The 24987-nt window shown below is 39.9% G+C and overlaps 1 protein-coding gene across 1 annotated transcript; it reads right to left on the bottom strand.

The window, feature by feature from the left end:
• Window positions 1–979: 979 nt before the first annotated feature.
• LOC107302586 (cytochrome P450 2C8-like) lies at window positions 980–24614 on the bottom strand. Its single transcript, XM_015831704.2, has 9 exons — window positions 24447–24614; window positions 19340–19502; window positions 12272–12421; window positions 10456–10616; window positions 6273–6449; window positions 5558–5699; window positions 2337–2524; window positions 1745–1886; window positions 980–1158 (listed from the first exon to the last, which is right to left on the bottom strand). Exons 1-9 carry the CDS (start codon window positions 24612–24614, stop codon window positions 980–982), a joined length of 1470 nt encoding a protein of 489 aa, XP_015687190.2.
• Window positions 24615–24987: the final 373 nt, after the last annotated feature.

Below are 24987 nucleotides of genomic sequence, written 5' to 3'. Positions count from 1 at the left end.
GGAGGACATTTCAAAGAGCCAGGCAAATACTTCCCCAAGCAAGCAGTCCCCCTCCCACCAGAATGGCAGACCCCAAAAAGGAATACACAGGCAAAGCAATAATAGGAAGGGAAATACATTGGAGGGGTCTGAGAGAAGACTTCTGAATTGATGGTCAAACCACGCTCCATGAACTTCACTGGCAGTACTCCTTTGGCATTTTCACATTTGGCGGGATTTTCTATGGCACCACTTCCAGTGTGGCGTTGGGTCACGATACAATGCTCCCCTGCACATCGCTAGACGCACCCAAGAACTTTTGAAGCCGTTCCATTGGGATGTTTCTGATCACCCCCCATTGCCCAGATTTGGCGCTGAGCGACTACTACTAAGGAATTTCAAATCTTGTAAGACGTTATGACAAGTGCCTCAATTTGAATGGCGATTATGTCGAAAAGTAATGTAATCTTCTAGTTTTCTAATGTGTATAATAAAAGTTCTGTATCTGTGAGTGTCGTTGATAACCAAACGGAGGTTTATTTCCGAGTTGCCCTTGTACATCTCTAAGTTTCCTCTTTCTCTTCCACCGTCAAGGAGGCTGAACTAATGTCAACATGTTATGAAAATATGTTTTTATTTTAAAAAAGGATTATTCAAAGAGTGGTGAACGCTCAAGTGCTTTTTTTTCTTGTTTCTCTTGCTTTTTGCAATTAATTAAAATTTTATTTTAAAAGAGGTCAGATTAGGGGCTGAGTTAAAAGGGAGCAAGTAGAACTAGATAAATGACAAGAACATAGAGAACAGCCCAGGGCTGATGTTGCTGGCTTGTCAGTATTCAAAAGCCCATGTTGCAGAATGAGACTAGGTTGTATACATTTTTCTTTCGCAACAAGGGCTGGAAACGTGCTTTTTTTCAGACAAAAGTTGGAAGAGACAAAGCCAGCTACTTGGATTCCCAGTCCCAGTATCCACAGCTGCTATTCAGACCTGGCATAGTGGACTAGCGAGGAATTGCACAGATCTCAAAGGAATGAGGATGCAGAGTGCCTCCCCAGATCGGGTCAAGCTTTATATCTTTTGATCCGTCGGCCAAGTGGAAATTGAACGTTTGCACAAGGTTGGTAAAGAAAAGGAAGATCTCTGTTTTTGCCAAATTTTCTCCCAAACATGCTCGATGACCTAGGAAAGGAGAGGAAAACAACAAATCAGTGCTGGCAGGGAGTGATTAGGGCAGAGGTGGGGAACCATGGGCCCCTTTATGACTGTGGACTTCAACTCCCAGAATTCCTGAGCCAGTATAGCTGTCTTAAGAATTCTGGGTGTTGAGGTCCACAGGTGATAAAAGGATTGGGCAATTATGGCCCCTTTACAACCTGTGGACTTCAACTCCCAGAATTCCTGAGCCAGCATGACCATCTTAGGAATTCTGGAAGTTGAAGTCCATCACGGCTGGCTGAGGAATTCTGGGAGTTGAAGTCCACAAGTCATAAAAGGGCCATCGTCCCTCACCCCTGGATTAGAGTTTACAATGTGATTGACCTGGATTCCCTTGGACACTGTTGTCCGTATCCCTTCCTGGTAAGGGGAATACAGGTAGTCCTGAACTTACAAATATTTGTTCAGTGGCCATTCAAAGTTACAACAGCATTGAAAAAAAGTGACTTATGATGGGTTTTCATACTTATGATTGTTTGAGGGGCAAAACAGGAGCAGTCAATGCATATCATTAAAGATTCGATGGAATTTTAACAAGCTGAACGAGCACCTAGAGAAAATGGGATGAAAGCTTCTCGACAGGTGAAATTGCCTTCCTTGTCGAGGAAATGGTTCGGGTTGAAGGCGAGGGGTGTCTCCCACTCGTTGGCATCATACAAGGCAGAAGCCATGTTTGGGAAAAAGGTGGTGCCCTGTGGAAAAGAAGAGGAGCAATTAAGTTTTGCCTTTCACCCTGAGGGAAGGGAAAAAAATGATTATATCTGCTGCCAACAGAGGCCGAAGTGACAAATTTCAATTCATGGCTTTAAAGATCACTCTTCTAAAAAAAAATACAAATAGGTTAAGGCTGGGCAGTTGAAAAAAAAATTATCCTGAAGGAAAGGACTTTGTGTCTTTAAAATGTTTGCGCTTCAGCATTAAAAAAGAATAAAAGAATAAAATAGAATTTGCCTAAAGAGCCCTAACAGGAACTGCCCGAACCGCCGTCGTAAGTTGATGCAGTCACATGACATCGCACTTAACAACAGAGTTCTTAGTCCAATTCCCGTTGTTAACCGACGACTCCCTGTATTGCATGTGCTTCCTCTAGCAATATGGTGAGGAGAAGAAAAGAAGGCTCCAGAACACAGGAATTCATTTACCTTTCTAAAGAGAAACTTCTGGATCATCGTATCTCTTATGCAGTATCTGGGCACTCCGATCGCGATGATGTTGCTAAAGCGCTGGATTTCGTGCACCACCGCATTTGTGTACGGAAGATTCTTGCGATCCTCGTAACAGATCGACTGGCCTGTTGGTAAAACGCTATCGATTTCCTTTTGAACTTTGGCTGGGGAGAAACAAAGATTTTGCACATCAACTAGAGTTAGGAGTGAACTCCAGGTGTGGCCTCAGCTGTCCGTGGTCTATTAATGGCAGAATCTCAGCCTAGGAGGAGGGAGTTATCTAGACCAGGGGTGTCCAACCTTGGCATCTTTAAGACTTGTGGACTTCAACTCCCAGATTTCTCCCGCCAGCCTTGTGGGCTGAGGAATTCTGGGAGTTGAGGCCTACAAGTCTAAAGTTCCCAGGGGTGTCCAACTGTGGCAATTTGAAGTTTAATGGACTTGAACTCCCAGAATTCCCCCACCAGCCATACTGGCTGAGGAATTCTGGGAGTTGAAGTCCACAAGTCTTAAAGTTGCCAAGGTTGGACACCCCTGAGGGAATCGCCTTTTTTCAAATGCTTCTACCCATCCAACTGGGCCAAGCAGAAGGGGCATCCTTGGTGTTAGGAATAAAATTTTAGAATAAAAAGTAAAGTTAAGTGACACGTACTCTGTAAAATTTCTACACGTAGACAGTAAGATTTCTACACAATATTTCTACACGTAGACTGCAAGATTTCTACACAATTTCTACATGTACACGTACCTTGTAAGAGTTCTGCACGTAGGCTATAGGATTTCCACACTGAGCTATAGGATTNTGATGTTGGACAGAGATAAGAATTGAACCGGTGTGTGTGTTGCTGGCTTCCGGGAACTGGGCAACTCCGTGCACGGACCTAGGTAAGTGTTCTGGGGTGGCCAGTATACACTGCCTAGGCAGTCGGTGGGAAGGCTGGGTAGGCTTGTGTGAGAATACACAGGACGGTAAACCAGTATGGGCAACACAGGGAGTACTCCTAGCACCATACTTTTAAGAAATAGGTTCATCTGTTGTAAGAAATAGCTGAGATTGACTTTGCTTACATGCTCTTAGGTTTCAACCCACTTCTAAGCAAATTCTGAAGCATGCACATCTGCAATATTGCATAAGATAATTTAGACTGAATGAAGCTTAGACAATATTAGATTAAAAGGTACAAGTAAGCAGTGGGCTTTGGGTATCCAGGAGAGATGAGCAAGTGTTAATCAAAATATACACTGCCGTTGGTCTAGGATGTAAACGGAGGCTATCTTGGGCATGCTTGGCACACCCTGAACATCTGCTGGGTTTACTCAAAAGTAAACTGGTAGTCTTCCCCCAACACTCCATTCACCCTCTGTGGTTTATATGTTCTTATCATACCAGTGGCCTGAACAGACAAAGTCAAGCCCTACTTGGACCATCTCATACTTTGAGAGGGAAAAAAACATCTTGACATCTTGATTACAGGTAGCCCTTGACTTATAACCATTACTTATGACAGCAACGATTTAAAATTACGATGGCACTAAATGAAGAGGCTTATGACCTTTTCCTGAAGTTACTCACTGCAGTGCTCCTGGGATCTTGTGAAGAAAATTCAGGTGCTTGGCAAACCACCTGCCCTTATGACCGATCACAGGACCGAGTCCGCCATTTCTGAGGCACCCCATGCTCCACTTAATAACCCACATGGTCATTTAACGACCGCAAAAATCCCTTTTTTAAAAAATTGATAGAACTATGGAATAAATGGAGATATCAGTTAATGCCAGGAATTTCTCCTTTAACACCGGGGTTGGAAATGGAGAAATTCCCTAAGATCGAATTGAAAGAATGGATTAGTATTTTTTTTAAAAAATCAGATATATAAATGGGAAGACTGGAAGAACAAGATAAAGAACATAAAAGAATGTTTTATCAGATATTAAATTAAATTGGTTGAATTTAATACAATTAGAGAAATGGATAAAAATGGAAGAAAAATTTGAGGTGAAAGATAGGCAGTTAACAAAACTTGAAATGGTTGTAAAAGAAAATGAGGTAAAGGAAGAATATATAGGTAAAGGAAGAATTGGGAAAATATATAGAATATTAACTGAACTAGAAGATCAGACAAAAGGTTTAAAATTAATCTGGGAAACAGATTTAGGAGAAATAAATGATAAAGATTAGAAAAATATTTGAAACAGATGAGTATATAAGAATATGTCAGATAGAGTTAAGGAAAATGGATATAAAGTGATATGGAGGTGATACCTAACACCACGTAAATTAAATCAAATAGATGTTAAATATACAAATATTTGTTGGAGGTGTGAGAAAGAGATTGGAACCTATAAACATATGTGGTGGGATTGTGATAGCGCACAAAAGATATGGGACATGGTATTTAGGGAAATTAGAGATCTTTTGAAGGTAAATTTAGATATGTCTCCCAGGATTGCATTACTGTTACTGGTGGAAAAACAAGATATAAATGAAGCAAAAAAGGAATTGATTGTAAATTTGATAATGGCAGCTAGATTAGTGATGGCTAAATATTGGAGACGGAATTGGGTTATTCAAAGAAATGAGTGGTATAATGAAATATGGAATATGGCAATAAAGGATAAATTAACAACAGAAATTAAATGTAAAAAAGGGACGATTAAAGTAAATAATTATAATGAAATATGGGAGAATTTTATAAAAACAGTGTTGATGGAAGGCAAAGGGAATAAACCTACTCAGGAATATAGGCTGTTTTGGAGGGGATAAGGGCACAGTTGAAATATATTGTATATTGTTAGTTGTTATATGAGAAAAAATATAGCTAATAAAAATGATCTCGGAGGGGGTGCACTGTAATATTTGTATTTTTATATTTTTTTAATTTAGACATATGTATTATTTTTGCATTATTTGTATTTGAATAAAATAAAATAAAAAATAAATAAATAAATAAAAACAACTGCAATGGGGAGAGCAGGGGTTGGGGTCATTAAGGGAGGTGGCCCGCTTAGCAAATGTCGTAGACCGTAATGAGCAGCCTGCATTATGATTGTAAGTTGAGGACTACCGATAACTAAAGAATTCTTCCAATAATAATTGACAATTACTAATGAAGATGCTCCAAGCAGCTTCAGGCATTGAGTATAGTTGGGCTATAAAGGTCCCTTCTATCTCGTCCAACTTGTGATTCTTCTCTCACCGTGAATGTCAGGATAAAGCACCATATACAACAATCCCCAGTAGAGGGTGGTGCCCGATGTTTCTGTTCCCCCCACGAAGAGATCAAAAATGTTCTGAACCAGGTTCTTTTCGTCATAGGGCGATTTGGGTTGTTTTTTTGTCTGCAGAACAAAAACGGAGAAAAGAATACCTGAGAAACCTTGAAGGCCATCACTTCCTTCTAGTCCTTGCCTGATGGAATACATGTTAGAATGCATTTTGTATCGCAACAACTACAGAATCGTTCAGCCAGTAGATGGCAGTGTTTAGTTTGTATCTATGGTTATAATGTCTATGGTTCTGTTTATTCTGGGGAGAGTTTCCTATTTCCTGTTAGAGTTTAAAACAGCTGAGCAGTAAAGCACATGGTGACTGTACTCTTTGTTTGCTCTGCAGTGCTATATATAAACAGACTTTCTGACATTGCCAATTTCAACAGCTGCAGCCTTCTCCCTTGAGGGAAGGCAGGGCCAAGAAAGGCAGGCATTTGCTCCTGTGGGTCTCAGAGCCCTGGCATCCTCTCCGATGCTGCATTGTCACAATCCCGAGAGAAGACAATACTCAAGGCTACTATACAGCTTGCTGGCTGGGGAATTTTGGGAGTTGAAGTCCACCCGTCTTGAAGCTGCCAAGGTTGGGAAGCCTTTATACGATAAGGTATCTAACAGTCACACACAAAAAGAGCACCCACTTACTTTCTCTATTTGAGCCAGGTAAAAATGAATGAAGTCTTGGCCTTTTTCTCCATGGTCTGCTTCTTGGTGCTTCTTGATCTCCTCTCTTATGAATGACCAAACAAAGTCACGCAAGGATAATGCCCTCTTGTGAGGTCCTGGAACACACTCCATAATCCAGGGAAGTATATTGTACATCTGGCAGAAGAGAAGAAAAATCACCTGAGATGGCTGGTCAATATAATAAAGAAATAAGGATTAAACAGAGGGAAAAGGAACTGATTTGAGAGCAAAATCCTGGAGACGAATCTTGGTAGAAATGATCAAGACTTTGATGTGACGAGAGCATTCTACACTGCTTCCTTTACTCCAGGATGAATTAAATTCTGGTTGTTTTGAACATCTTTGGAGGAAGAGGCGTAAGAGAAAATCTGTGTGTCAGTGAGTGATTATTTTCTTATTTTTATAATTTTTCTTTAATTTTTTTACTTATTTTTATTGCTTTTGTCTTTTCGTTTTTCTGTTGTATTTGCAATATATCAGCATTGTATTCTCCTTTTCAAGGTTTCTGAGAATGTCCAGGCATTTTTATCTTTTACTATAGTAGAATACAGTACTGAGGCAGAATTCCAGGTCCCTTGTTAAATAAAACTATAAAGCAGGAAGACATAAGAACATTAAGTCTAGAGTCTCAAATTGATGTAACTGTTCTTTAAATTAAAGTCCGAGAATATGTTTTTCCTTAGAGGGGAACATCGGACAGTATCATTATCAGGGATTGTTCATCTTAATAATCTGTCTGTCCTTGTCTTTGAAAGGTGCTTTTTCAAAAGGCAACTGGACTCTTTGTTTTTCCTTGAAGACATTTCACTTGTCATCCAAGAAGCTTCTTCACTCCTGACCGAATGGTGGAGAATGGAAGGATGTATATTCTTTGCAGTCATCTAGTCTTTAGTACTCTCTTCCTGAGGATCATTGAGGCCACTTTAATGGCTCTCAGAGAGAATACTAACGGCCAGATGACTCCAAAAATATAAATCCTTCCATTCTCCACTATTCAGTCAGAACTGAGGAAGCTTCTTGGATGACAAGTGAAACATCTTCAAGGAAAAACAAAGTCTAGTTGCCTTTTGAAAAAATATTTTTGGGACAACCGTCACCTGGATGACTGAGAATCTCCAAAGATAAACTGCTGTGACTTTTTGGATTATTTGTGCAAAACCTGAGAGATAAGGGTTTTCAAAATACCGTAAGCAGGAGTTTTGTACATCAGGATGCATTATTAGCTAAAAGGAATCCAAAAAGGACATAAATGCAGGTAGTCCTCAACTTACAATCAGTCACTTAGCAAGTCCCAATGTTTTGTCAGACCTACCTGGGGGGGGAGTACTTTATTATCCGGATTCAAGTTCTGATGATTATCCTTTACACCACACCACACCAGACATGTAATCACACTTTGGGAGTTCAGCAATTACGCCACATCAGTATCCCACATGGCGTGTTTTACGATGTAAAAGCCAGCATTTACTTCAATTTGGGGGGGGGGCAAAATCGTGTCCAAATTGAACCATTGCTTTGCTTAATGTTGCTGGCATTTGCTTTAATGACAGTGGAATTGGTTAATAATTGCCACAAAAAATAGTGTAAAATTGTGTGACTGACCCATTTTATGACCATCACAAGTTACGACCATGATGGGCCAGATCCATTATGGTCGTAACTCAAGGACTATCAATACTTGGGAAACCCAACCAATCTCACTCAACAAGAATACAGTCAAAAAGATGGCTGCCACCACAATTCAATCAAAGATCTGTCCCTTTCACATCTGTGCTACATATATGACCCACAAAAAATGGGGGCGGGGCCTCGATTGCACAATCGTGGCTGCCATTTTGATTTTTGGACTCCTCTTCCTGTGGATAGGCCTCCTTTCCGGCTAGCCTTTAGTACCCACTGCAGGTTTTTGACACTCCCCATTCTAGGCCTGTTCAGTGACCATAATATTTTGGTTGTCTTTAGAAAAAGGAAAGAAGGAACTTCCAGTTAGGCATCGCGGTATGATGGACCGAGGGTTGGAGTCCCGTCTTCCACATTCGATTCCACCCTGCTGGGGACCTTAAAAAGGGCCAAAAGTTGCCCTGGAGAGGCGATGAAGAAGGAGGGGACCCTCGTCGATTGTGGAGAGGATGGCAGCCCTTCCACTGGATCTGAGGAAGCCTCCAAACTGGCGGAGGAAAGAATGGCTACATTCGTGTGGCCAGTCACAAGCTGCTGGCAACTGAAGATAAGCACTAACTAGCAATTTTTGAGCAATGTGGATGGAACTGGGTGAGACCTTATCCTCTTTTTATGACCTTGATACTACTTTCCTGGGGGAAAAAATGCCCAAAGCAAAGAATCCTCCCCGTTGAGAGAGGGAAAGGAAGTTTTTGCCCCGCTCCCTCAGGAAAAGAAAAGCGGCAAATTAATTGCTTTGGGGGAAAATAGAGAAAACTATAAGATCAATTTGGAATTAATACAGATATATAGTTTTGAAATTTGGGGACTAAAAGTATCTTTGAGACTTTATTTAAAAAAAAAAGATATTTGAAAGTCTGTAAAATAGGCTTGGATTTGGAAAGCTGGAAGACGATGTCAATGACATCTAGTGGCGAAATCATGGCACTACAATTTATTATGCTTAAAGGAAACTTGGCTTGAAGCCCTGACTTAGATAAGACTCTTTGTTGTTCCTGGAAACTTTCACTTTTGCAGACTGCAGCTGGGAAAAGAAAAAAAAAAACCTCTTGGGCTGCTTATCTATATTGGTGACCTTATTGGACTATAACGACTACATATAAGAACAAAATGGGTGCTCCATACTTAGCCTTAAATGGTAAAAAAAACATTTTTAACACTTGTCTCTGAAGTCCCCAGCTTGATATAACAACAAGAAAATGTTAATGAATCTCAGAAAGAAATACTTTCTATATTAAAATCAATCCAAGAGGCAATTGTTTTATTTCATGATGAGACTAAAAATAATACAAATGAGATAAAAGAACAATTTTCTTACCTAAACTTACAAATTCAGACAATAACTACAAAGAAGGAACTAGTAACCCAGAAAATGGAAGGAAAATTAGAAGAAATGGATCCAAAGATGGAAGACCTAAAGGAAAGAATTAATAGACAAATACAGACCAATGAAAAAATAGAAGATGCAGTGATAACACAGGAAATGGAAATTATATCTTACTTGTCAAGATCTCAGAACACATTTGAGGATAAGGAAGAAGAGCTGATCGAACAGATGATAAAGCTGTTAGGAGAAATGCTGAATATTGACAAACAAGAAATGAAAAGAAAAACTGAAGGAGAAGGATGGAGGCTGTTTAATGAATATAAATGGGTTGAGCGTTCTTCCAAAAATACTGCAATCAAATTCTCTTCCTCATTCCAAACAATATATACAAAAACAGGGGAAGAATTACTTGATGATTCAAATGCACTGACTTGGAAAGTTATTTGGCAAAGGAAGAAAGCTAGAGTAAGACTGAAGAAAATAGAGGTTTTGTATTAGATGGGATATTATACTTTTAAACAGATGTTTGAATATGGTTAAGAAAAAAGATAACTGTTAGAAATAAAAGTATTATTATAATTAAAAGGATAGAATTTGTAACTAGAATATCGTACTTTGTTATGAGATGGGAAGTATGAAAATTCTAAAAGTGTTTGAATAAGGGAAGCTTTTGGTTACCCAAATATAATTTATTATGAGAAAATTATAAGCCCTAGAGATATTTTGAACATTGATGGGAAATTAAATTTTTAAAAAGTGGGAAAAACTGGATATTGATTGAATAAATGGATTTTAAGTGCAAATGCAATTGAGATACGTTCTAGCTAGACAAGATATTATAAACTGACACTATCGATATTATGTATAATACCAGAAAAATGTAATGAAGATGTCTACATTTAATTGTATATGTATTAATTTTAACAAGAATTGTATTTGCCCAGTGTGGAAAAATGCATACCACTGGAAGAAGAGAGGATCAAGGAAGCACTGGATGGTGTAGTATTGGAACTAGACTGAAAAAGTTAATATGTACCACTGAATTACCAATGGACCCAGTCAACATATATATATATATATATATATATATATATATATATATATATATATATAAGGAAAGAAGGGATCACTCACATTACCCGTGAGACTGTTAGCAACACCGAAAATTTTCTCCACGGCTTCCAGCAGCTGATGAAAAGTCTCGTCTTCTATGGAGAAACGATATCCAAACACGAGTACACAAATCACGTTGCAAACTGCGAGGTTCAGGGCCAAATAAGGATTCATGGGTTTTCCTGCAAAGGGAAAGAGGAATTTGGTGACTGGCATGTCTCTTGCAAAGATTGCACAGGGCACAAGGAGAAAGATGAGGGGTGACATCTATCTGTCTGCCTGTCTGCCTGCCTGCCTGCCTGCCTGCCTGCCTGCCTGCCTGCCTGTCTGTCTATCTATCTATATCATGTATGTATCATCTATCTATCATCTATCTATCTAACTCTATCCTATTTATCTATCTATCTTTCTATATATCTATCAATCTATCTATCATCTATCTTATCTATTAACTATCTGTACCTATCTTTCTAAATCTATCTGTCTATCTATCTATCTATCTATCTATCTATCTATCTATCTATCTATCTATCTATCTATCTATCTATCTATCTATCTATCTATCTATCTATCTCTATCTTTTCTATTATCTATGTCTATCCAATCTATTATGTATCTATCTGTATCTGTCTGTCTGTCTGTCTCTATCCTATCTATCTATCTATCTATCTATCTATCTATCTATCTATCTATCTATCTATCTATCTATCTATCTATTTATTATCTATCTATCTCTATATCTATCTATCTATCTATCTATCTATCTATCTATCTATCTCTATCTTTTCTATTATCTATGTCTATCCAATCTATTATGTATCTATCTGTATCTGTCTGTCTGTCTGTCTGTCTGTCTGTCTATATCCTATCCTATCCTATCCTATCCTATCCTATCCTATCTATCTATCTATCTATCTATCTATCTATCTATCTATCTATCTATCTATCTATCTATCTATCTATCTATCTATCTATCTATCTATCTATCTATCTATCTATCTAGATAGATAGCTAGATAGCTAGATAGCTAGATAGCTAGATAGCTAGATAGCTAGATAGCTAGATAGCTAGATAGCTAGATAGCTAGATAGCTATCATTTATCCTCTCTCTCTATTTATTTACTTATTGGCCCTGTCCTGTCCCATGCAGAGAGGGTTGCTGGAATCCACGTGAAACAGGCAGAATGAACTCAATGGACAGATAATGCAAATTACTTTTATTCACAGGTATCCTCAAGTCAATAACTCACAGTTACAGCAGAGGTTCCTCCGGAATGCAGGTTGTAATCTGGATCCATCGCATAGGTAAAGGAATAATGGATTTCCCCATCCTATGTAAATGTTACATGCTGCTACAGAGCTCCTAGCCTAGCATCGTAGCTAGGATTCATGCAGAGAGATAATAAAACCCTGGCACATAGCCAGGAAGTCTTGCAATAAACTTTGAGGCTCCTCCCACTGACTAGATAAGATATAGGACTGACTAACAACTAGATTACATTTCCAGAAGCCATTTCTTAAGGAAACAGCGTTTTAACCCTTTAAATGCTAAATGCTCTAACACAGTGCTTAATTCCTAAGCTAACTATATAATGGACCAGATGCCTATACGTCTTACATTTCCTTGCTCAAAACATGAAAAAAGGATCAAAGCCTTGATGGTGTAAGCCACCATCTTGATCTTTTTTGACACTTTGCCTTCCCTTGCAGACACTGGAGAAATGACTTCAGACCGTCCTATTTGTCTTAGCTTTTACATTTTGGAAAATTAAAACAAACTAAAACAATGCAGGTTTCTGACAAAAAAATAAAATAAACCCGCTCGTCTTCGTTGTACCTTCACTTTTCCTGAACTCTTCCACCAAATTCTCTGCTTCCTCTTCGATCTGATACTGCAGAGTGCTCTTCCCCATGCCGAGGACCTTCAGAGTCGCCATTGAAAATCGCCTTTGGTGCTTCCAGGTTCGACCAGTGGAAAGCACAATCCCTGATGACAGAGAACCACAGAATGACAGATGATTGGCCTTATTCCAGTCTTTAGAACAGACAGAAAGGGAAAATGCCCTTCTCAGAACATTATCTGTCTGTCTGGTGCCATGGGTAATCACATCTGGAACGTAAGGCTGCCTCTGAAACTTGAAGTCCAATTCTGCCAGGTGGGCAGCATAGGCTACGGAGTTAGTAAGAAACACTATCATGAAACAGAAAGACTAAACTAAGCTAACTAAAGAGGGGACAAAAGAATTAAGGAGAACAAAGCAAGAAGAAAAGCAGAAAAACATTAGAAACAAAGAAGTAAATAACCAAGAAAAATACTGGGGGGGAGAAGAAATAAAGTAAAAAAAGGAACCCCCAAAATCCATGCAACGAATTAATTCAAATTTCACAATTGCATTAACTCTACTATTGCATTAACTCTGCTATTTTCAAGTGTTGATTTTTGATTAATACAAATTGTTCGCATTTATTCTCTGAACATGTCTCTATTCTGGTTATCTTGCATATTGTCCAAAGTGATTTCTGTCATTTTCTTTTTTAAGGCATGATAGCAATAAATATAATCTCAGGGAAGGATCCTCCAATATAGTTAATCCTTGATTTAAGATCACAGTTGGGAGCAAAACTCCCATTGTTCAGCAGGCTGGTTGTTAAGCAAGACCCATCCAGTTTTACAATCTTTTAAATCTTTTTTATAAGCTGAGCCTGGTTGGTGCAGTCGTTAAAGAATGCAGCAGTGCAGGCTATCTCTGCCCACTGCCAGCAGCTCGATCCTGACTGGCTCAAGCTTGACTCAGCCTTCCATCCTTCCGAGGTCGGTAAAATGAGGGGCTAGATTGTTGAGAGGGGCAATAGGCTGACTCTAAAACCACTTAGAGCAGACCCCCTATCTTTCCAGCTTGGCAGACTGGCGGGGGAGGAGGAGAAGAGGGGATGGTTCCGTGTAAGCAGTCGGCATGCGTGTGTGAGGGTCAACCGCTACCCGAAGAACGTGAGGTTCCAAGAGGGCAAATCAGGAGACTCAAGCAGAGCCTTCCAAGATAAACAGTGCTTTAATTGATCAAGTGAAGTTGCTGGGTGGAACACTGTCTGAAACACTGGCAGCTGCGTTCAGAAGTGCCAGACCTTGGTCAGTCAAGCATTTCCTTATACAGGCAGGAACAGCCAATCACAGAGTTACACATGTCAGTACACATAGCATTAGCCAATCACATTCCATTCTTTTCCCGCTCTTTTCCTTGTCTCTGGGCCTGTGTAAGTGTTCTTCCTGCCTTCATAAAATGGCGTCCCTACCGCAAGGACAGTTTATAGAAGCAAAATGGCGGCAGTTAGGCTAACAACAAGAATAAGTTTTTACCCATTTGGACAAACCCTATACGTGCATTTGCAGCTCCATTTACACAAGTGGCGGGCCCAGTGGTGGGATTCAGCCAGTTCGCACCACTTCGGCAGAACCGGAAGCTAATTCTTTCTTGCCCAGGCCCAGAATAGACTTCCAGAAGCAGCATCCACACAGAAAACCAGTTGTTCATATGTTTGAATCCCACCACTAGGAAGGCCCGTGTGCCTGCCCTTTGGCCAAATGGAGCTTTGCGGGCAAGCATGCCCACCCACCATTCACGCACTTGCCCGCCGCTTCCACAGCCTGGCACTGGACCACATCGCGAGGGTTGGGGACCCCTGGTTTAGAGAGCTCTGTAAAGCAGTATGAAGCAACATATAAGACTGCTACTGTTTTTTGGCATGGTCATTAAGTGAATCACTGCAGTTGTTAAGTGAATCACAATGTCCCCCATTGACTTTACTTTTCAAGCTGGCTGGGAAGATTGCAAATGATGATAATATGACCCTGGGATACTGCAACTATCATAAACCCATGAAGTGAAGTGTTAGTGCCGCTTTATAATGCCTTGGTAAGACCATCCTTGGAATATTGCATTCAGTTTTGGTTGCCACGATACAAATAAATATGTTGAGTTCCTGGAAAGTGTGCAGAGAAGAGCAGCAAACATGATTAGGGGACTGGAGGCTAAAACATATAAAGAACAGTTGCAAGAATTGGGTATGTCTAGTTTAATGAAAAGAAGGACGAGGGGTGAGATGATAGCAGCATTCCAATATTTGAGGGGCTGCCACAAAGAAGAGGGGGGCAACCTATTCTGGGAAGCACCTGAAGGCAGGAGAAGCAATGGATGGAAACAAACCAAGGAGGGATCCAGCCTAGAAATAAGGAGAAATTTCCTGACAGTGAGAACAATTAATCAGTGGGATGGCTTTGCCTTCAGAGGTTGTGGGTGCTGCATCACTGGAGGCTTTTAAGAAGAGACTGGACAGCCATCTCTCTAAATTGGTATAGGGGGCTGGACGAGAAGAGCTCTAAGGTCCCTTCTAACTCTGTTATTCTGTTAAATTATATGGAAAGTAAACTTGTAATCCCACTGAAATTAATTCATCTAATGAGTGCCATTGCTCTGTTCCTTTATTGGAGGGGGGGATATGGTTTTTAATCCTTTGTTTTATTGCTTTATAATGCGTTGATATAACATCTTTACTGAATTAAGCATTTTAGATACCCAAACAGGCCATTTAAATTCTCCAAAACCAAATCGGAACAAACTGAAGCCTAATCCAGCTGAATAAACTGTGTGTGAATGCAACTCCGAGACACAACTAGGGTGTGGAGTTTGGGAAACAAATCTAACCGAATTGGAGATTGCTCCTCTTGAGTGGGACAACCTGCCTCCAGAAGCGGTGAATGCTCCAACACTGGAGGGTTTTAAGAAGAGACTGGACAGCCACTTGTCTGACATGGTACTATAGGTTTTCCTGCCTGAGCAGGGGGTTGGACTAGATGACCTCCAAGGTCCCTTCCGGTTCTGTTATTCTTCTATTCTTTTATGACCATGGGGATGCTGCAATGTAAGGGTGGGAACCCTTGTTCAGTGCTGTTGTAACTTCAAGCAGTTGTTAAATGAAGGATTGTATCTACTCAAAGATTATAAGTACACCGAGTGCCTTGTGACCTGTAAGTGTGGGAACCTTTTTTTTTCAGTGCTGTTGTAACTTCAAGCAGTTGCTAAATGAAGGGGTGTAACTACTCAAGTGTTATCTGTACACCGAGTGCCTTGTAGACATGGGAGCCAAACAAATGAACAGGTTAAACATTTCGCCATTCAGTCATTTTAAGAAAGTTATTTTTCCTTTGTAAAATTGTGTACACTTTTATTAGTCTACGCTTCTTCATCACTTGAACCAAAAACATAATTTGTACCAGAACAAAAGCTTTTTCTGCATTCAGCAATGCCAAAATCTACTGATCTGTGTTTTTAGGAATGATACGTTGTCCAAAACTCAAATATTATCTGAAGTTTGTTGCTTGAGCGGGAAGAATGATTGTCGGTTCTGTATTCTATAACTTTCTCACCAAAGCCACTTGTTAAAATCTTAGTGTCAGCCGCAGATAACATTTTGTACAATTCACAGGGTCCTTCTCACCTTTCAAAAGCATTAGTATACCAAGTGCACAATATAAAGCTGGCAGGTCCTATTTTTAAACAAGATTTCTTCAATAATAGCGAATCTATTCTTGCCTTAATATTTTTGTAGTGCTCTGCAGTTATTTCATCTGGCCCTAGAACCTTTCCAGATTCCATCATAGCAACGGTGTCATCAATTTCCTTCACATTAAATTTGCAGCTACATCTTCTTCCATGGAAGTTCAAACACCTGGAAGATTTATTTAATTTCTCAAAAATACATATGCTCGGTATGTCAATATTTAAGGATGTAAATTCTTACTAAACTAAAGAAGGGAACGTTAATGTCATTCTGTTCTTTGTGAATTATCCCTATGAAATAATTATTCTAATTATTGGGGGACTTCAACTGACATCAACTGGGAGACAAATTCTGCACCAAGTGGAAGATCAAACAGATTCCTTGCAAACCTAGCAGACAATTTTGTCTCCCAAAAAGTAGAGAAGGGAACTAGGGGATTAGCCATTTTGGATCTAATTCTCACTAACAGAGATGAAATGATAGAAGGTGTTGAAGCCACAGGAACCTTGGGAGGAAGTGATCATGCAATATTGGAATTCAATATTATGGAAGCACAAGCAATAGAACACAGTCAAACTAGAGTCTTGGACTTCAAGAGAGCTAATTTCAATAAACTTAGAGAGGGCTTGGGAAGGATTCCATGGATGAGAATCCTCAAGGGGAAAACAACTCAAGAAGTTTGGGAAATTTTGAAAAGTGAGATAATAAAAGCCCAGTCCAGCACAATACCAACAAAGAGGAAAAATAACAGCTCTCAAAAGAAATCAGCATGGCTGCATAAAGAACTCTCTGATAAATTGAAAGATAAAAAAGACAAGTATAGAAAGTGGAAAGAGGGGCACATAACTAAGTCAGAATATCAACAAATAGCCCGAGCCTGCAAAGATGAAGTGAGGAAAGCTAAGGCTCAAAATGAACTTGCGACCAAAATCAAAAATAACAAAAAAAGCTTCTTTCAACATGTAAAAAACAAGAAAAAAGTGAAGGAAATGATTGGTCCATTAGTGGGGGAAAGTGGCAAGAAGGTGACAAGCAACAGGGAGAAAGCAGAACTATTTAACTCGTTTTTTGCATCTGTCTTTACACAAAGGGAAAAAACAGACCAACCTACCAAAAATAGTGCCATAAAAAACAGTATAGAAACGCAAATTAAGATAGGCAAGAAAACGGTAAGTGAACACCTGTCCAGCCTAGATGAATTCAAATCACTAGGACCAGATGGATTACATCCCAGGGTTCTCAAGGAACTGGCAGATGTGATCTCGGAACCATTGAACTATATTTTTCAAAGATCCTGGAGCACTGGGGAACTACGGGAGGATTGGAAAAGAGCTGATGTAGTTCCCATCTTCAAAAAAGGAAAAAAAATGGACCCAGGAAATTACAGACCTATCAGCCTGACCTCAATACCTGGGAAGATTCTGGAAAAGATAATCAAACAACGAATCAGCGAACACCTAGAGGCAAACAAAGTCATTACTAAAAGCCAACACGGGTTTGTCAAAAACAGATCATGCCAGACAAATCATAATGCATTCTTTAACCAAGTGACAAAATTAGTGGATCAGAGGAATGCTGTGGACATAATTTACTTGGACTTCAGTAAGGCATTTGATAAAGTAGATCACAACCTACTACTTGATAAGATAGAAAAATGTGGGTTAGACAGCATCACCACCAGATGGATCAGTAGCTGGCTGACCGGCCGTACTCAGCGTGTGGTCCTCAATGGAACCGCATCTACATGGAAGGAAGTTTGTAGTGGGGTGCCCCAGGGCTCTGTTCTGGGCCCAGTGCTCTTCAACACCTTCATCAATGATTTGGACGAGGGGATAGATGGGGAACTCATCAAATTTGCAGATGACATCAAGCTGGCAGGAATAGCCAACACTCCAGAAGACAGGCTTAGGATACAGGAGGATCTGAACAGACTTGAACACTGGGCGCTATCTAACAAAATGAAATTCAATGGTGAAAAAAGTAAGGTTCTACATTTAGGCAAGAAAAACCAAATGTACAGGTATAGTATACGGGGTACCTTGCTCAATAGTAGTAACTGTGAGAGGGACCTCTGAGTCCTAGTGGACAATCACTTAAATATGAGCCAGCAGTGTGCTGCAGCTGCCAAAAAGGCCAACACAGTGCTGGGCTGCATTAACAGAGGGATAGAATCAAGATCACATGAAGTATTAATACCACTTTACAATGCCTTGGTAAGGCCACACTTGGAATACTGCATCCAGTTTTGGTTACCACAATGTAAAAAAGATGTTGAGACTCTAGAAAGAGTACAGAGAAGAGCAACAAAGATGATTAGGGGACTGGAGGCCAAAGCATATAAGGAAAGGCTGCTGGAATTGGGTATGTCTGGTTTAATGAAGAGAAGGACGAGGGGGGAACATGATAGCAGTGTTCCAATATCTCAGGGGCTGCCCCAAAGAAGAGGGAGTCAAGCTATTTTCCAAAGCGCCTGAAGGCAGGACAAGAAGCATCGGATGGAAACTAATCAAGGAGAGAAGCAACCTAGAACTAAGGAGAAACTTCCTGACAGTTAGAACAATTAACCAGTGGAACAACCTGCCTCCAGAAGTGGTGAATGCTCTAACACTGGAAGTTTTTAAGAAGAGACTGGACAGCCATTTGTCTGAAATGGTATAGGGTTTCCTGCCTGAGCAGAGGGTTGAACTAGATGACCTCCAAGGTCCCTTCCAACTTTATTATTATTATTATTATTATTATTATTATTATTATTATTATTATTATTATTATTATTATTATTATTATTATTTCAACATCTTTAAAAAAAAAAAAAAAGAGGCCAATAATTTTCCAGGGGAGGGAAAGAAACGGCAATTTTCTTATGGATAAAATTGAGAGTTTATTGACGTTAGAGAGAACTCACTTTTTGCACTGCAACTGTAGAGATAGTCCTCAGTTTATGACAATTTGTTTAACTACCGTTTGAAATTGCGACAATGCTGAAAAAGGTGACTTATGACTAGTCCTCACACTTATAACATTCAAAATTCAAGTGCTGGACACCTGGCATGTATTTATGATGATTTGCAGTATCCTGGGGTCACATAATGAACATTTGCGACTTTCCCAGCCAGCTTCTGACAAGCAAAGCCAATGGGGGAAGCTGGATTCACTTAATGACTGTGGCAAAAGGGTAGTAAAATCAGGCATAATTCACTTAACAACCTCCTCGCTTAGCAACAGAGGTTCCAGTCCCAAATGTGGTTGCAAATTGAGGACCAGCTGAACCACAATGGAGGTGACACCAAACAAATGGACATTGTCCTGTCTCCTGTGCCCACATCTGAAAAAAAAAGTTGATTGTTCTTACCTTTATTATTTGCCACTGCTTTAAATAAGGGGAGCAAAGGCCGGCCAGCCACGTCTTCAGGGTGGGTGGTGAGACCATCCTTCACCGCTTGGAAACCTTGTAATATAATCACAGGATACGGCCCAAACCACAACGTGAAGATATTCCCGTAGATCTTCGACATCTGTTGGAAAAACCATCCCAGGCGGTCTTTAAGATGCTTGTCTTTAAGATTCTTGGCCTAGACTGGTGACTAGGAAGAGGAAGAGGTGGTGGTGGTGGTGGTGGAGGAGGAGGACTGTGGGGTCCTGATCTTCCGGTTCCTGCACACAGCGAAGCAGTTGAGGGATTCGGGATTCCGAGCCCTCCAGCTGAGTTTGTCCCTGTTAGGGGACCCTAAATGGGCCAGAAGCCAGCCTGGAGAGGTGGCAATGAAGGAAGGAAGTCCTAGGGACCTAGGAGAGACGGCGGTCGACCTGATCGGTCCAGGAGAAGCCTTCCAGAAACCAACAGGAGAAAGGCTGGCTTAACTTCAGAGTCCAGTCCCAGCTGCAAGCAACAGAAGTCAAAAGCACTAATTTAACTGATTGTAAACAGTGTGATTGAATCTGGGTAAGAATATTGATTTTCTCTATCCTATCTACTTTCCTGAAGGATAGAAACTCCCAAGAAGCAAAAAAAAACCTCCTCTGAAAGTGAAGACACCTACTGGTGGATGAGGATTATGACAGTCATGGTAAAATTTGGGTTTGCCTGTGACCTTCAAAGCCTTAACAAACAAAGAACAGTTGTGTAGATAAAGTGAGGCTTACAAACCTGAGGGAACAAAAACAGAACAGAACAAAACAAAAAAAGAACTTTTTTAAAAAATTCTTTGGACTATAGGTATTTATTCAATTCTGACTCAAGGCGGGGAAGGAAAAAGTCTGGACTTTTGGTCGTCATGGAAAATCAGAGATTTATAGGAAATACTTATCAAGAAAAAAATGAATATTCTTCAAGAGATATACGTGGGGCTGCAATTGATTCGGACAACAATGATCTCAAATCACAAAGAAATTCAGAATAACTTTGAAAATATAAGTCAATTCATCTCTAGTTTAAGTTTATAGCAAAAAAAAATCCTCAGTAAAATACAGCAGAGAAGGAACAGACAAAACAGATGACTGAACATAAACTCGAGGATAGAGACTTGAAGATGAAATTCTACAAAACAAAGGAGTGTGATCTAATCCAAGTGGGAAATTTTTTTTCAAGAAATACTAGATTTTTCAACACTGCAAAATAAAGAAATATTAGGAAAAACACCAGCACTGGAGAGACAAAAAGCGATAAGAGAAGTGGAGGGAAAAAGAAGAGAAAAGATTCCCAATAAAAAGGAGTGGGCAAATGCCCTTAACAAAGATACTGACTTACTTTTTATATCTACAGTAACATTTATGAACATATGGAAAAACCCTTTGATCCAGCAAAATACATTGATTAAGAAAGATATCGGGCAAAGAAAAAAGATTAAGATGGAAACCAAGAAAATAGATGATGGGACTTATTAGAGAGAATACTTAAAAAAACATTTGTTTTAAGAGGGATGAACTCTCTAAACAATATAGTATGCTTTTTTTCTTTTGTGTTCTTTTTCTTGCTATGAGTAATATAAAAAAGTTGAAATGATTTAAATAAAGGAAATGTTTTAGATACTGAAATGTGACTGAATCTAAGAAAATTATAAAAAAAATGTGTGTTGAGTAAGAGTTAAAGGACTAGATGACTAGTATTGAATGGAATGTTTAAAGATTAAAGATTAGATATATTCTTAATTATGGTTAAAAAGAACAAGAAATTAAGGTCATAAATACATATTAGCCAAGGAGGGATATATATTTTAAATAGTATGTTATTTCTTATGTTCCTTCACTTTTGTTTTCCTTTTTTTTCTTTTTTCTTTCTCTTCATTGTTTTATCTGTTTCTTAAGGAATGTAAAAGTGTGAGATGGCTTATATGGAAAAAAATAGAGTTAAATTTGTAAATGTAAAGGTAATTAATTTTTGAGAAAATCTTTACCAGCAAGAATATCTAGAACAGTGGTTCTCAACCTTTTTAATGCCGCGACCCCAACCGGTCGTAAGTCGAGGACTAAACCGGTCGTAAATCGAGGACTACCCAACCGGTCGTAAATCGAGGACTTTCCCTGCCCGGGAGCGCCGCGCATGCGTGGTTTCGCCCCCTGCGCCAGCCGAGGCGTAGCTGGCAAGCGGCAGAGACGGAGCAGGCCGACCACCAGCTGGCCCAGCTCAAGGGAGGTAAGGCACCCGCCGGAAAAGGGGGAAAAATGGTGGACAAAAAAAATGGCGGACAAAAAAAATGGCGGACAGCCTTGCTTGGCGACCATGAAATGGTCGATCGACCCCAAATGGGGTCCCGACCCACAGGTTGAGAACCACTGATCTAGAATTTGGTGGGAGAAATAAACTAAAATAAGGAGTTAACAGGATTTATGATAAGGCAACAAGAATGATTGAATAGCGCCTGAAGGCAGGACAAGAAGCAACGGATGGAAACTAATCAAGGAGAGAAGCAACCTAGAACTAAGGAGAAACTTCCTGACAGTGAGAACAATTAACCAATGGAACAACCTGCCTCCAGAAGCGGTGAATGCTCCAACACTGGAAGTTTTTAAGAAGAGACTGGACAGCCATTTGTCCGAAATAGTATAGGGTTCCTGCCTGAGCAGGGGGTTGGACTCGATGACCTCCAAGGTCCCTTCCAACTTTATTATTATTATTATTATTATTATTATTATTATTATTATTATTATTATTNTTGTTGTTGTTGTTGTTGTTGTTGTTGTTGTTGTTGTTGTTATATAATAATAATAAAGTTGTAAGGGACCTTGGAGGTCATCGAGTCCAACCCCCTGCTCAGGCAGGAACCCAACACCATTTCAGACAAATGGCTGTCCAGTCTCTTCTTAAAAACTTCCAGTGTTGGAGCATTCACCACTTCTGGAGGCAGGTTGTTCCACTGGTTAATTGTTCTCACTGTCAGGAAGTTTCTCCTTAGTTCTAGGTTGCTTCTCTCCTTGATTAGTTTCCAACCGTTGCTTCTCGTCCTGCCTTCAGGCACCTTGGAGAATAGCTTGACTCCCTCTTCTTTGTGGCAGCCCCTGAGATATTGGAACACTGCTATCATGTCCCCCCTCATCCTTCTCTTCGTTAAACTAGACATACCCAATTCCAGCAACCGTTCCTTATATGTTTTAGCCTCCAGTCCCCTAATTATCTTTGTTGCTCTTCTCTGTACTCTTTCTAGAGTCTCAGCATCTTTTTTACATTGTGGTGACCAAAACTGGATGCAGTATTCCAAGTGTGGCCTTACCAAGGCCTTGTAAAGTGGTATTATTACTTCACGTGATCTTGATTCTATCCCTCTGTTAATGCAGCCCAGCACTGTGTTGGCTTTTTTGGCAGCTGCAGCACACTGCTGGCTCATATTTAAGTGATTGTCCACTAGGACTCCGAGATCCCTCTCACAGTTACTACTATTGAGCAAGGTACCCTCTATACTATACCTGTACATTTGGTTTTTCTTGCCTAAATGTAGAACCTTCCTTTTTTCACCATTGAATTTCATTTTGTTAGATAGTGCCCAGTATTCAAGTCTGTCCAGATCCTCCTGTATCCTAAGCCTGTCTTCTGGAGTGTTGGCTATTATTATTATTATGGATCATCGCACAGTCAGCCAGATGTTCAGACTGGATTTGGCATTTTGTGTATTATTATTATTATTATTATTATTACTATTATTATTATTATTATTATTATTATTATACAAATATGATTATTATTTTTAGGAATATTGGGAAAAAATATATGTTCAATTGTTATTTATCAAAACAATAAGAATTCTATTAATCTAATGTTTGCAAAAGAGGTTATTTTGGGGAAAGAGGAAATCAACTAAAATTAATATTTGGAATATGGATTATAGAAATTAATTATTAATGATTTTTTTTTACAAATGTAACCCAGTCAACGCATTGGTCAGCAATTATTGAGTGATTTATGTTTTTTCTTTAAAAAAATCATTAAAATATATTATATATAAAAAAAAGGACTGTGGAGTCCTTGGTGCTCTCTGAGCTTGGTGATTTTCTTGCAGACATTTCATTGCCCAACTAGGTAACATCATCAGTGCTGGAAGGAGGGAGAGGAGGAGGAGAAGATTGAAGGGCCTGGGACAGCATCGTCCTCAGCTCCGGCCTCTCCAAACAGGCCAAGGGAGACGTGCCATCTCTGTTGGATCGTCCTGGTTCCAACTCCTCCTCCGAACCAGGCTCCAATGGGGCCATGACAACTTACGACCGTTGCAGCATCCCCGTGATATAATCAAAATTCAGATGCTTGGCAAACTGGCTCCTATTTATGACGGTTGCAGGGTCCCGGGGTCACGTGTTCCCCTTTTGTGACCTTCTGACAAGCAAAGTCAAGAGGGAAGCCAGATTCACTTAACAACTGTGTGACTACCTTAACAACTGCGGCGATTCGCTTAACAACCATGGAAATGAGGTTGTAAAATGGGGCAAAAATTCGCTTAACAACTGTCTCGCTTAGCAACAGAAATTTTGGGGTCAATTGTGGTGGTAAGTCGAGGATTGCCTGCACTGGGTCCTAGTTTTAGCCCATCCTTGTTGATTTTAAGCTTTAAAATTATAAAATATTTTTCACCTTTTCCTATTCTTGCTTTTATCCTGTTGTGAGCCACCCAGAGTCACACTGACAGTGAAAGGGGCAGCATGTACATTTAATGAAGAAATAAGTCAGGCAGATGTTGAAAGATCTTAAAAATACGGAGGGATGGAGAGGCAAGTTGGGGAAAATATTTGCTTTTATTCATTCATTCATTCATTTATTCATTTATTCATTCATTCTCAACCCCATTACTCTTAGAAGACATAGTGAGCACAAAGAGTAGCTCTTACGAAAAAAGAAATTGATTTGACCACCCCCTCTTTGGCCACACAAAAGCCACAATGTCACTTAGCAATAAATGATCTGTGCATCTCCCCTAACAATAATTTGTTCTTTGCTCCGAGTCAATCAGTTGAGGAAAGGGACGGACAACTCATACCTCAGTCAAGAGTTCCCGGTTTAGTTGAAGAAATTTGGGGTGCCATAAGCATCCGATGAAAGGCAGAGGTGTCGGCCCTGGTGGATAGTGCCTTCTTTGAAACTGCAGCCTCACCAGTTGGACAACCAGGAGGCAGAGCAGGAGGAAAATGAAGCTGAGCGCCAGCATTTCTGTGCAGTTTCTCAAAGGAGTGTGCTGGGACTTCGCTTGCAGAATCCCTTTTGTTCTTCTGAGTTTGTTCCCATGGGTGGGATCCTACACAGAGGATTTCAATCTGCCTTCCTTTTTTGGCAAGTCTGCTTCCAGTTCCACCTCTCTGCTTCAGGGCATTTTTATCTTTGGATCCCGTTTAGAAAATTATGTTATAAGGTTAATGGAAGAAATGACGTGTCTATCTGAGTGACTTATCTTACACTGGTGTGGCTTGTGTGAAAGATTAAGTTGGCTTGGCTGTACAGGTAATCCTTGACTTTCAACCACAATGGTGCCCAGGTGATGCTACAATGGTCATACATGTGAAAAATGTTCACTCTCTGATAAA

The sequence above is a fragment of the Protobothrops mucrosquamatus genome, unplaced genomic scaffold (assembly GCF_001527695.2).
Source record: "Protobothrops mucrosquamatus isolate PMUCROS unplaced genomic scaffold, P.Mucros_1.0 scaffold_276, whole genome shotgun sequence".
NCBI lineage: Eukaryota > Metazoa > Chordata > Lepidosauria > Squamata > Viperidae > Protobothrops > Protobothrops mucrosquamatus.
This window is presented reverse-complemented; position numbering and strand designations above follow the sequence as displayed.

Bases quoted from the DNA above. Each gene is read 5' to 3' on its own strand.
- LOC107302586 (XM_015831704.2), bottom strand. From the start codon at position 24,614: ATGCTGGCGCTCAGCTTCATTTTCCTCCTGCTCTGCCTCCTGGTTGTC. The intron at 5,700-6,272 runs GTAAGTGGGTGC...TTTGTTCTGCAG, and splicing joins ACCTGGCTCAAATAGAGAAA to ACAAAAAAACAACCCAAATC. The intron at 1,159-1,744 runs GTGCTCGTTCAG...CTCCTTTCCTAG, and splicing joins TTTCATCCCATTTTCTCTAG to GTCATCGAGCATGTTTGGGA.